We start from the raw sequence: 14,108 nt of genomic DNA on the forward strand, positions 1-14,108 counted from the left end.
TTTAAGCTAGAAAGAATCAGGTGTGCTCTTAAACTCTCAACAAGAAGCTTTGATGATTTGTGGGGCTCATTTTTAAACGCATTTCATTCCATTTGATGCAATTATTGTGATTGTGTACTTATTTATTTTTCATTTGCTTTTCTAACTCTGCTAAATGTGATCTGCAGTTCTTCATTTATCTCCTCAGGTGTGCTTGACAGATGTGTCTCATCAGGCTCACTGGCAGTGGTGGGGAGAGGGAGGGTAGGGGTTTGTTTGTTTTCTTTGTTGCTTTGTAATTTTCATGATAGAAGTCTAACTGTGCTATCTCTCCTTCTAATACTTTCTGGCCATGTAATTACTTTGTCCTAATAAGGAAAATTTCAATAAAAAGATTTTGATTTGAAAAAACAAAACAAAGAATGAACATGTTACCACAGTTGTTTTTTTCTCTTTCAATCCCTACCTATAAAAATCCCAATACCCACATTTATTATGCTTAATAAATGGCTGTCAAAATTTGTTTGGCAGAATAAACACCCAAGAATCAAACTTAAAACCATTATACATCCAAAAGAACTTGGAGGGTTGAATTTTTCCAAATTTAAGAAATCAGAATTATGCCGCTCATCTTAGATCCATGGTGGCTTGGGTTCCTCAAGAAGATACAGTTTGGTGTAAAATTGAACAAGGTGACTGTCAAGACATATTTCTTGATCCAATTCTATTCATAAATCCAGATGCATGGTCACCAAAGAAGGACAAAAATATGAACGAATGGGTCAAAACTATCAAAAAGATATAAAATCACTTTAAATCAATCTGCAGATTAATTCAAATTCATCATAATACTGAGTTTCTTCCTTCTTCTGGATTGAAAATGTGGACTGAAAAGGGCCTCATGATGTTGGGTCAAATGGTGTAAAATGAGAATTTAATGACCTTCCAGCAACTCAACAAAAATATAATCTTCCAGCCGAAGATTTTTTGTAAAAATCTACAAGTGAGGCATTATCGACACAAACATAACTGTCTGACCTTCCTGCGGGAGTCACCCTCCAGTATAGAACAGTTATTTCATTCTGTAATCAAAAGGATGATTAATAGCAGATATGTATCATATACTTGCAAAATATTGCATGGAGACAATAGAGAACTTAAATAGTATTAAAAGAAAATGGGAACTTGAAATGAACATAATAGTCAAGGATGAAGAGTGAGAGTAAACGATGCAGGAGGACTATAAAATGAACAGTCTAACACCAAGAGTGTGTTGAATGGAAAACCAAAATTTGATTTTCTAGAACGCCCTTTGTCACGTCCAAATTTAGTAGAACTTCAGACCGATGTTGGAGGGGCTGTGGTGGTGTGGGGGCCCATACTCACATATTTTAGGATTTTCCCAGATTAACGAATTATTGAAAAGGTATTCAGGATGAAATTATAAATTGTTTAGGTGTCAAAATTCCATTACAACCAAACTTTACAATTCTGAGTATTTTTTCCAATCAGTTTTATTCCAAACTAACAGAATTCAATTAAAAATTTTACTTCTGATTCAAAAAAAAAAAAAAAAAAAAAGAAAAGATTAATTACGGTCCCCTGACTTGAACCTCAACCCCCCACTATTAAACAATGGAAGAATAGACTAGAAGTGTATCACATGGAGCAGATAACTGCAAGACTGCAAATGAAAACGAGAGTTATGAATGTAACTACGCTTCTACGAATCCCGAATAACCACCAGAAGGTGGTGCTGAAAGTAGTGGGGAAGAGAGCAGTTCATATTTAAATGGACTTTAGGCAACTTTTCAAAATGTACCTCAGTGCTGCCGCAATAGGCGCTGCGGGGAACTGCAGCCACCAGCCAAGGCAGCACGGGAGCGCGCACAAACATTTTACAGAATGTCCGGCTTCACAGCGCTGCACCAGGGATGCTCCTGCTGTTCACTACGTCACGGATTACTGCAGGACCACAGCGCATATTATGTGATTTTTGTAAGCATCCATTTTCACTCCCAAATGCAGCTGAAGTTCCCTCCATGAATCAAACGCAGATCCAATATTTATTCGGGTGCCTGCGGCTTCGGTCTTTTTTTTTTTTTTGATTCACGAGATAACGCTGATAAAGTCCCTTTTTTCTTCGTGGTGTTTTTTTGTGGGCTTTGAGTGGATGCAGTTATCTGATAGTATGAAGAGGGGGGGGCGGGCTCGTGCTTCGATTCACAGACCGGGAGCAAATGTATAATATACCGGGAGAGCGGACAAATGAAACTACAAATAGAACTACAAATGAACTTTCTTCTGTTGATTCTTGGTTTGTCAGCGACTGAGCAGCGGCGTATTTGCGCAGCGCGATTCATTTGACGTGTGGAGGAGTGGTGTGGGTCTCCTCTCTGCTCTGCCTGCAGCAGGGGGCGCTGCTGAGACCGACCGCCTGTGAGAGCTTTGGGATGGGGGAGGGGCTCACGCAGCACCCGCTGCCTGCTGAGGACAGCGGAGACATCCTGTCACGTCTCCAGAGCACCAGAAAAAGTCGCTAAATTTGTCGCTAGTCGCTTTTGACAAAAAAAAGTCGCCAAGAGGCTTTGGAAAGTCGCCAGATTTAGCGAGAAAGTCACCAAGTTGGCAACACTGCCCGCCCCTGATCCCAGCAGTGTTTGAGTCCGTGTCCACGGCGGCCATGTTCTTCCTGTTCGGAAGCGCGCATACAGCGTCAATTTACGTCACATCCCCACGACTGCGCGGGAAATTCGGACCCGAACAGCAACAAATTATTTGGCACACAGCCTGTATAAGGCAACAGACAGATACGTGGATTGGCCTGTTATTTTAGGTTTTTAATGCTTCACGACCCATTAGCATTGAATAAACTGGAAATGCATGTGACGTTTTTCTCAAATCTTGCCTTAAGTCCCTTTAAAAACTGTTCCTCAAAGAATCCATAAAATGATTTTAAAGTGGTGGGAATGGGATCTGAAAGGCAGGATGTTGGTTTAACTTGGGATCGAACTGGACCAGGAGTCCTTCATCAACCAGGTCCAAACTCTCCAGTGTTTCCTCAGACATGGACAACGGTTCAGCTGTGTCCACTGATAGAACCTGTTGGGGTAAAAGACTAGACCTGATATCCATGATGTTAGTTCTGAAGTGGTCTGCAGAGTTCTCACAGAGAGCGTCTGTTGGAGAATTAAAAGCTTTACAATAATGTAGCAAGAAACATGTCCACCCTCTTTTCAGGGGAAGGCAGCGTGTTTTTATCTTAGTAATGAATTAAAATTAGTTAGACTACAATGAAGGTTTTAATTTGTGTGCAATTCTATTTCTTGTCTTTCACAGAGGAAGAAGCAGAAAGAACTGAAGAAGAGTTGGGCTCGGTGGTCTGCTCTCTTTACTGGACAACCATTCAGCGATGTCAAGTCAGTCTGTCTTGTCTGTGTTTGAGAGCTTCTGACTCTCCTTGAGTGTTTCCACTGAAGGCCAGATTCAGATTTACAGCTAATCACAGGCCAACTTCATTTCTTTCTCTGCATGCCATTGTTTAGCCCTAAATAAAAAAAAAAAGACTGAGTCAGTTAGTACTGCTCAACAGTTTTGCCTGCCCTGTTGAACATGTTGAAATTTCTGTTAGACAACAAATTTTCCTCCAGCCTGCCAAGAGGCAAAATATGTCTTTGACCAGGTTTTACTACATTATAACAAATACTGTGGCTTTCCAAACTGTAAAGTGAATCTGAAAGCTCTACAATTATCTTGCCAGAAATCTTGCAAGTTACAACATTGCCAGGTGTCATGAAAAACGTCCAATCCTCCATTCCACATCTAAAGTGAAGAAATGTAATATACCAAGATGTGTTAAAAATGAAACTTAGCCTGCATTTAAGTTGAGTCTTAGTTTTACTGTATACCTACAGAGACACTCTCAAAACTCTAGTTTGATTTTTGTGTCTGAAACTGTCTTCTGCCTGCCTCTGAGTCTTTTTGGTTTAGGATCTAACTGACGAGTTGTATTATCTTCAGTGTTGGGCAAGTTACTTTAAAAAAGTAATTAGTTAGAATTACAAATTACTTCTCCCAAAAAGTAATTGAGTTAGTAACTCAGTTACCTCATTGAAAAAGTAATTAGTTACTCAGCAAAGTAACTGACATTATTTTTCATGTTCTACACATTACCACATTCTATAACATCTATAACATCAAAGGTGTTTATATCAACTGATTGAAGAATAAAAAACACTTTATACAGTATTTTAGAACATTTAGTATTTATTTGAACTAAACTGCAGCCTGTTAAGAAAACACAAATGTAAACTTCAGGCCATTAAGTAGTGAAATCTGTGTAACTGTACATTCAGCCTGCTGTGTTCCAGAGGACCTGCAGTCAGTGTTCAGCTCGGCTCTGGTCGCCTGCTGGCTGCTTGTTTTCACTGAGCGGCTCGTCTCCCTCCTGCTGCGTTTGGGCTCAGGTCGGGTCAGCAGCAGCAGCAGCAGCAGCAGCAGCAGCAGCAGCAGCAGCAGTGTCATGCTAGCATGTGGCAGACGTGGATAAAGTCTCCAGTGAGACTTCCAGTTTCAGAACGCTACCTTTGTACATCCTGGGATCGAGCTCGACGCCATTGTCTCTGTCTTGTGTTTACCGGTCAGCGCGTGCAGCGAGTGAGACACGTGAGCAGGGCATGCCCGCCCACCAGCCAATCATCATTGCGTCTTCATTGCCCATCACCCCCCCCCCCCCCCTCCCCTCTCCCCCCTCCCCCCTCCTCCCTGCTCTCTCCTGCAGCTGATGTGTGCGGCAGCAGCGGACACTCGCGCTTCATTCAGTCAGTAGTAACGCGCCACTTCATTTTCTTAGTAACGGTAACGGCGTTGCAACGATGGGAAAAGTAACTAAACAGATTATTCGTTACTGAAAAAAATAACGCCGTTACTAACGCCGTTTATTCTAATGCCGTTATTCCCAACACTGATTATCTTTAGCAATGGTTTTAATTATTGGATGCCTGTTTAAACAGGTGTATCTCAGTGAATTATAATGTCTTTAAAATTTTCATTTATGTCATTGATTCAATTCAAAAAGAGACATGATACATAATATGGATCAATTCCACACAGGGTGATGGTTTTCTGACATTCGTTCTAAATATTGACGATTATTGCTTACAGTCAATGAAAATCGAATAGCTCAGAAAATTAGATTACTGTGAAAAATTCCAGTGTTGTAAACTCATGGTGTTACGCAATCAATGAATTCACCCAAAATACCTCCAGAGCTGTGTGGCGGCTCATCCACAGGAATAAATGAGAGATACTTTGTGGATCAACAACACTGGGACTGTGTGTAGTCGGCACATTTTTGAAGATGTGATTGCAGAAAGAAAACACTGGGTGAATGCATTTTTCTGATAATTGATTGTTGGTTGGTTTGGTCTTCTGGCCTGTACAGACTCTGGGATTTTAACCATCTTGTAAGTTCACAACTTTCCACACTGTACATTATGGATCTAAAAATCTTCCCTTGACGTGAAGTTTACTGCTCTGTGCAGACTGTACCATGACCCTGACCCGGTTTCACAGAGCACAGAGTCAGACCACAGATTTGGAGCCAAACCAAAGATGTCACCAGGATTCTCTGACGATTATCTTTCCTCTGAGATGATTGAGAAACCTGTCTGTGCAGGCCTTTAGAAAAGGTGAAATAAAAAGATCAAAATCTGCCTCCACTTCTGTGCTGACTTCCTGCATCTCTGTTGTGTTTGCCTTTATCTTTCCATCCTGCAGGTATTACTTTGGAGAGAAGATAGCACTGTATTACCTATGGCTGGGATGGTACACAAAACTCCTGGTTCCTGCAGCTGCTTTGGGAGTTGTAGTGTTCTTGTACGGACTGGCATTTTTTAACACCAACCCACTCATGTGAGTCTGCCATACACACACACACACACACACACACACACATATGTATGTATATATATATATATATATATATATATATATATGTATATATATATACACACACTGTACATATAGTGATAAAGTAACACCATTTGGTATAAATGACTTTTAAAATGATTTGTTCTATGTTTTAACTCGTTTTACTCTGCTTTGATGTAACACTGCATCTAAAGCAACACACTTACTCAGCACAAATATACCAGAGGACATGTAGCTGTCTCCTACATGACGTTTGTTCTCCTCCTAGGAGCAGAAAACATGTTTCTGATGTTAGAGATATTAAGCACATGACTAAAGGAGGTCCTGCAGACCTGTTTACTGTGGGAGTGGCTGGAGAAGTGGTCTAAAGTCACTCCAGGTTCCTCTCAGTGGTTCTGGTCCTGGTCTAAAGTCACTCCAGGTTCCTCTCAGTGGTTCTGGTCCTGGTTTGAAGTCACTCCAGGTTCCTCTCAGTGGTTCTGGTCCTGGTTTAAAGTAACTCCAGGTTCCTCTCAGTGGTTCTGGTCCTGGTTTGAAGTCACTCCAGGTTCTTCTCAGTGGTTCTGGCCCAGGTTTGAAGTCACTCCAGGTTCCTCTCAGTGGTTCTGGTCCTGGTCTAAAGTAACTCCAGGTTCCTCTCAGTGGTTCTGGTCCTGGTTTGAAGTCACTCCAGGTTCCTCTCAGTGGTTCTGGTCCTGGTTTGAAGTCACTCCAGGTTCCTCTCAGTGGTTCTGGTCCTGGTTTGAAGTCACTCCAGGTTCCTCTCAGTGGTTCTGGTCCTGGTCTAAAGTAACTCCAGGTTCCTCTCAGTGGTTCTGGTCCTGGTTTAAAGTAACTCCAGGTTCCTCTCAGTGGTTCTGGTCCTGGTTTGAAGTCACTCCAGGTTCCTCTCAGTGGTTCTGGTCCTGGTTTGAAGTCACTCCAGGTTCCTCTCAGTGGTTCTGGTCCTGGTTTGAAGTCACTCCAGGTTCCTCTCAGTGGTTCTGGTCCTGGTCTAAAGTAACTCCAGGTTCCTCTCAGTGGTTCTGGTCCTGGTCTAAAGTAACTCCAGGTTCCTCTCAGTGGTTCTGGTCCTGGTTTAAAGTAACTCCAGGTTCCTCTCAGTGGTTCTGGTCCTGGTCTAAAGTAACTCCAGGTTCCTCTCAGTGGTTCTGGTCCTGGTTTGAAGTCACTCCAGGTTCCTCTCAGTGGTTCTGGTCCTGGTCTAAAGTAACTCCAGGTTCCTCTCAGTGGTTCTGGTCCTGGTTTGAAGTCACTCCAGGTTCCTCTCAGTGGTTCTGGTCCTGGTCTAAAGTAACTCCAGGTTCCTCTCAGTGGTTCTGGTCCTGGTTTGAAGTCACTCCAGGTTCCTCTCAGTGGTTCTGGTCCTGGTCTAAAGTAACTCCAGGTTCCTCTCAGTGGTTCTGGTCCTGGTCTAAAGTAACTCCAGGTTCCTCTCAGTGGTTCTGGTCCTGGTTTGAAGTCACTCCAGGTTCCTCTCAGTGGTTCTGGTCCTGGTTTGAAGTCACTCCAGGTTCCTCTCAGTGGTTCTGGTCCTGGTTTGAAGTCACTCCAGGTTCCTCTCAGTGGTTCTGGTCCTGGTCTAAAGTAACTCCAGGTTCCTCTCGGTGGTTCTGGTCCTGGTTTAAAGTAGGGATGCACAATAATTATCAGTCTGATAAATTATCAGCTGATTTTAGGGCCAAAATGACGTCATTTTTATCGGTCCAATAAATTAATTTCATCCAATAAATTAAACTGATGAATTTAGTGTGTTCAGTAAAACTGCTTGTCGGCGTGCTGCACCTTTAACTTTAACTTCTGGCTCGAGGAGACTGCACCTGCGGTACGGGTTTGTTCTGCGGGTTCACTGCTGCCCTGCATCTTGACTGCTAAGGAGGAGAAGGGTTTTTGTACCCCTCCATAGCTTCCAAAACCTGCCGCAGCCAGTGTTGCATTCAAGTTGACTCAGGGACGCGAATGCAGCTGACAACGAGCAGCTTTTCAAAATGGAACCTACTGTTGGCTGGAGGCTGAGTCAGACAAGCTGGTTTACAGCAGCAGTATGGGATCTATGAGAGATCAGCCGCCATGGAAACACCCCGACAAGCTGGAGGAAGAGACGCTGCAGCTAGCATCCATGCTAACGCTAACAGTTCACAAGTTAGCACGAGGGATTTTATATACAACAAACTAAAGAAATGTGACAAGACACTTAGTGAACATACCATCAAGTTAACAGCTGAAACGACCCTTTAGTCTGATAACTAGTGGAACGTCTTTAATGGAATTATGAGGTAGTGTGGCTGTGGCTACAATAGTAGCTTACCACCACCCAGTATGGTGTGAATGGGTGAATGTGATAATGCAGTGTAAAGCACTTTTGGTCTCTGCTAATGCAGATGAAAAAGCGCAATCTAAGTGTGGTCTTTTTATCATTTACCATAGTGTATTTGATTTGATTTATTTCAAAGGAAACAGAGCCATCTTGTGCTCATTTAACACAACTGCAATAGAAAAAGATAAATCTATTACTTCATGTGTAGAAAAAAATTGTAAACGTTGACACCCCTGGTTTTCAGATTTGAGGTTGACATGTCAATGCATTTAATTTATTTCATAGTTGAAAAATATTTCACTTCATTTTTTGGCAGACAAACCAGTCACAGTTCTGTGAAACGTTTTCTTAAAGGATGCAGTTTTTGTTTAAGTTGGGATTTGATGTCATATTTGATACACTGAGTTTTGAGACGTTTGACAGCCTGTGTAAACAATTACAGGAGATTTTATTTTGATTTATTTTTGTTAGGAAAAAATAGCCTGTTACTCATTTTAACTGTTTGATATTTTTGCAAAAAATAAATGAACATGTGAAGAGTCTGTACTGTTGTTTGCTGTTATAGCCAGGCCAGAGCTACTAAAGTATTACTTTTTTCATTACTGCATCTTCAATGTAATTATTCTCCTTGGTACACAAATTTCAGATTATTTTAAGATTATATTCAATAAAAAAAAAAAAATCTGAATTTATCGGTTATCGGTATCGGTCATGAGGAGTAGTTAATTATCGGTTATCTGTCTCAGTTAAAATTTTCCATATTGTGCATCCCTCGTTTAAAGTAACTCCTGGTTCCTCTGAGTGGTTCTGGTCCAGGTCAGAAGTAACTCTGTGTTCCTTGGTCCAAGATTCACATGTGACATTATTTACATGACCATTAGGAAGCGCTAGACGTTAAAGTGTAATGGTGCGTTCACACCGGACGCGTTGCAAGCGTCTCGGGCGTCACTGACACCTCAAAGTTGACGCATGTAAAGTGTGGAATTTGACGAGTGCTCAAATCTACACACGACGCTTGCAACGCTCACGATGCACGGCAGCTCATTGGCGGGAGTGGGAGGCGCTTAAGTGCGTCACAAGGAGGGACGTCTTCCCCAGAGTGCTCGTCTGTGATTGGATGACGCTCTGCTTCCAAAGTTCAATTTTCCCAACTTCAGGCGTTGACACCTGCAACGCGTGACGCGCGCCGCCAACGCTCGCAAAGCGACGCTCGCAAAGCGACGCTCGAAAAGCGACGCTCGAAAAGCGCCTGACGCACGTTAGGTCCGTCGAAGCTCGTCCACCAGAGACTTTGAATGTAAAAGCAACGCCCGTGAAGCTTGCAACGCGTCCGGTGTGAACGCACCGTAAGTGTTTCGGGCATTCAGGGCATGAATTAACGACCATTGTGGTCATTTTCTGGGGGAGGACAGTCTCTCCAACATGCATGACATTTCTGTGTATTGTTCGAATAATCTGTCAAAAAGTAAAAAGTATCAGCAATGTCGCTGCATCTGCCCCAATTTGGCCGCGCCAGTTGAAGAGACACTTCTGCTCTAACTGTAAGCTTTTCTAAATCGAAAGGTCTTAAAGCAGAGTGTACCAGTCTGCCTAACTCCCTAACTGAAGCTGGGAACTGCTTCCACATTTTTTTTCTAAACACTGTGAATACTGAAAAAAGGATGATTTGGAAAGATACTATAAAATGACAACATCTAAATAATTATCTGAATTTTATGTTTTATTTCCTTTTGTCTGTGCATGGAACCCAGCAATGAAGTGTGTCAGTCCAACATCATAATGTGTCCTCGCTGTGATAAGACGTGTCAAGTGTGGAAACTGTCCGACACCTGCTCCTATGCAAAGGTAAAACCCTTACTACTTTATCTGTTCTTCAACATTAACTGGTTTCACTTTTGGAAGATCAGAACATTTGCATTTGACTGTAGCTCTGTGTAGATGTAGCGATGCATCAATATGATCTATTTTCTTGCCAGCTTCTGGTGGCCGATTAAATACACTGAAGAAAAATAGATATGCAGCACTTTTGTTTTTGTTCCTATTTTTCAGGAACTAAACTCAAAGATCTAAGACTTCTATACAAAAGGCTTATTTCTATCAAAAACTCTTTATTTTGTCTAAATCTATATCAGTAAGTACTTCTGTTTGGCCAATATAATAGGGTGTTCCTAATAGACGTCATGGTCATGTGACCTTCCACAACAATCGCCATGTTGGAGGACACACACGGTGTGGTCACACAGCGGTTTCAGGCGGACTGAACAGTTTATCCAGCACACATCATCGCCCGTGCACGACTAGAATAGTCCAGACTGACGATGGTGAACTTTTATGCTGTTGTGGGATGCGGGCAGACCGCGATGTGCGTCGTTTTTTTTTTTTTTTTTTTTCTGGATACCGGCTGTTTTCACGCACCAAGGAGAGCAGACTCGACAAGTCTCACAAAGAAGACGGCTGGCTGGCTAACGAGGATTCCAAGAGCTGATGTGCAGGAATCAAGCATCAAGAACACGAGAGTCTGTGATCTCCACTCTGTATCCGGTAAGATCAGTGTTATTACTTGATGATTTTATGCAGCATTTGGTCAGAATGAGGCCTCAATCACACATACACGGCTGTGCGGCGCGGATCTGTCCAGGTTTGCACGGTGTCTGCGCGGAAAAGTCAGAACTGCATGCAAACAGATCAGGCGTTAGACACTGCATGCGCGGGGAACACGCAGGGCCCGTTCAAATCCACGCGGCGGTTTCTAAATAGAAATCAAGTCTATTTTTCTGCACGGACTTGAGCGGGCTGTACGCGGCGTCCCGTTGAAACCAACGGCATAAACACACATCTCGTGTCAGCTAGGCTTTCTATGCATGTATTGAGCTCCTGTCTGCCACAGACTGGTCTCACCAGAGACTTCCAGGGTTCTGCTCCGTCTGTTTTTCCGCGGCTTGGAGCAGGTCCCGTTGAAAACAATGAAGACAGCGCCTCGTTGTCATATATGCAGATATATGTTCCGTTTGAATTTACTATTTGGCATAGTTGAGAGGAGCGCGTGTCTAGATACACTTATCTAGAGATCTATATCTATATATTAGATTTTTTAAAGGATCTCAACATTCCAACATTGTCACCGAATGAGGTGTCTGCCCTGGATGCACCTTTACAGCAGCAGGAGATCATGGCAGCAATAAAATCACTACAGTCTCGCCACTCTCCAGGCCCTGATGGTCTGCCGAGTGAGGTTTATGCCACATTTGCAGAAAAATTATCTCCCATTTTAACCACTCCTTATACAGACTCTTTCGCCAGAGGTGCTCTTCCCAACAGTTTGAATCAAGCCTGTGTAACACTCCTTCCGAAAAAGGACAAAAACCTTCTTGAATGTGAGTCCTGTAGACCAATTTCGCTTTTGAACTCCGACTACAAAATATTAGCGAAGGTTCTGGCAAATCGACTGGAAAGAGTTTTGCCCAATATCATTGCCTCTGACCAGACTGGTTTTGTTAAGAACAGACGCTCCTTTTTCAGCATTCGCCGTCTCTTCAATATATTATACACACCCAGCCAGGCCAACTCCGAATGCCTTCTCTCCATGGACGCAGAGAAGGCATTCGATAGAGTGGAATGGGATTACCTGTTTGAGGCCTTGAGTAGGTTTAGGGTTGGACATCAGTTTCTGTCCTGGGTGAAGTTACTTTATGCTTGCCCCACTGACATGGTACTCACCAATAATCACTATTCAGAACCATTCCGTCTACATCGTGGAACTCGTCAGGGCTGTCTCCTCAGCCCTCTCCTTTTTGTTCTAGCCATCGAGCCCTTGGCAATAGCTATAAGAAATAATCACTCAATTCATGGCATCTCGCGGTATGGAATTGAACACAAACTGTCTTTATATGCTGATGATCTCCTGCTGTTTGTATCGGAATCAGAGGTAACTATTCCTTCCATTCTGGACCTTTTCAATAAATTTGGTTGTGTGTCAGGCTATAAATTGAATCTACATAAAAGCGAGTTGTTGTCTTTGAACATGCCTGACTCTACAATAGCGAAAATCAATGTCCCTTTTAAGATAGCAGTACACAGTTTTGTCTATCTCGGCATAACGGTGACAAAATGCTTTTGTGATCTCTTTAAAGAAAACTTTTCTAAACTACAACACAATGTACAACAAGATCTGTCAAAGTGGTTGCCGTTCCCCCTCTCACTAGTGGGGAGGGTGGATGTGATTAGGATGTCTGTACTGCCTAAGTACCTGTATCTGTTTCAGAGCCTTCCTGTGTATGTTCCCAATGTCTACTTTAAAAAACTGGACTCTATAATTTCATCTTTTCTTTGGAACTTTAAGAAACCACGTTTACGTAAAGAACATTAGCAAAAATCAAAGCAGGATGGAGGCTTGGCCTTACCAAATTTTCGTCATTATTACTGGGCGTCTAATTTTTTATGTTGCCTCTCTTTTTGGATGCACTATCAGCGTGACGACAGTGGGCCTGCATGGGTGGAAATGGAAAAGCTTTCTTTTGCTCCTTTTCGCTGTTGTCTGTGTGTTCCATTGTCAAAGAACTGGACAACTGATAATCCTGTGGTTCGCGACTCAGTCAAAGTTTGTTTTCAATTTCAAAAATACTTTGACCTTTCCAAGGTTGAGTTTAAGTTGCCCGATCGCATCTAATTTCTTCTTCTTCCTCTCCCTACACGATGCTACATTTCATGGATGGCAGAAGAATGGGTTAACATTTTTGAAGGATTTATTTATTGAACAGAACTTTGCCTCATTTGAACAATTGGCCAACAAGTATGATTTACCCGCCTCTCATTTCTTTAGATATTTACAGATCCGGAATTTTGTCTCGTGTTCCATTTCAGGTTTCCCTAATAAACCCCCTGATGATATATTTGAGGAGATTATGTGCTTTAGCCCAAACAAGAAAAAAGCCATATCCACAATGCTGGTTTTGATTTCACGTCTAAGTTCTACTTCTATGGATGCTATTAAACGGTCATGGGAACAAGATCTTCAAAACTGTATTACTGAATCTGACTGGGGAAGGTGTTAAAGCTCGTGTCCGGAGTTTTGAACGAGAGGTTTTTTTTAATCCAATGTCTCGAGGCTCCGCCCTCCCTCTGCTTTCATGAGGGACCAAGCCACGCCCCTTTAATTGTGCACACACATCTGTGGGGTGAAAATGAGAGCCTCCAGTCCTACAGCATCCTCCATGTTGAGCTGTTTCCGGTGGATGTTCAGCAGACAGTGGATATATCTGCTGCAGAGCTAACTCTCCTCTGCTGGGCGAGCGCCGTGCTCTCTGGCTGCTCCACACTTTGACTGACGGCACGAGAATGCGGAAGCTTGAAATCTATTGGCTGAAGCTGACCGGCGCTTTTTCAGATAACATGGGGGTCTATGAGACGAAGGCGGAGCTCATAAATACATTTTTATATTGCTTTATGCTAATATTATATTGTAGTATCAACCAGACTGACACATTGAAGCTCTGTTGAAAAATGATACATACGATGGAAACGAACGGAAACTCCGGACACCAGCTTTAAAGAAAATTCACTCGTCCTCCATTTGTGCAAGACACTGCCTCATACAATTTAAAGTGGTGCATAGAGTACATCTTAGTAAATCAAAGTTGGCAAAGATGTATCCTCAATTGGATCCAAATTGTGTAAGATGTAAGTCGACAGAAGCCACTTTGATTCATATGTACTGGCTCTGTCCCAAAATACAACGTTTTTGGGAAGGGGTCTGTGAGGCATTCTCCTGTATATTCAGCATAAGAATTACACTTAACCCACTTTTATTTTTGTTTGGGGTTGACATTGACGATTTAACATTACCGGCAGGGGGTCATAAACTGATTGCTTTCTCTACTTTGTT

General features: G+C 42.5%; 1 protein-coding gene across 2 annotated transcripts in view; it reads left to right on the forward strand.

Annotated features, from left to right (window-relative positions):
• LOC115391075 (anoctamin-9-like) overlaps window positions 1–14,108 on the forward strand; it is a 151,334-nt gene that overhangs the window by 47,786 nt on the left and 89,440 nt on the right. For both annotated transcript variants that reach the window (XM_030095175.1, XM_030095185.1), the window contains exons 7-9: window positions 3,319–3,398; window positions 5,758–5,892; window positions 9,979–10,072. In XM_030095175.1, coding sequence (XP_029951035.1) covers window positions 3,319–3,398; window positions 5,758–5,892; window positions 9,979–10,072 — 309 coding nt within the window. The remainder of the gene's footprint in view (window positions 1–3,318; window positions 3,399–5,757; window positions 5,893–9,978; window positions 10,073–14,108) is intronic.

The sequence above is a fragment of the Salarias fasciatus genome, chromosome 1 (genome assembly GCF_902148845.1).
Source record: "Salarias fasciatus chromosome 1, fSalaFa1.1, whole genome shotgun sequence".
NCBI classification, from domain to species: domain Eukaryota; kingdom Metazoa; phylum Chordata; class Actinopteri; order Blenniiformes; family Blenniidae; genus Salarias; species Salarias fasciatus.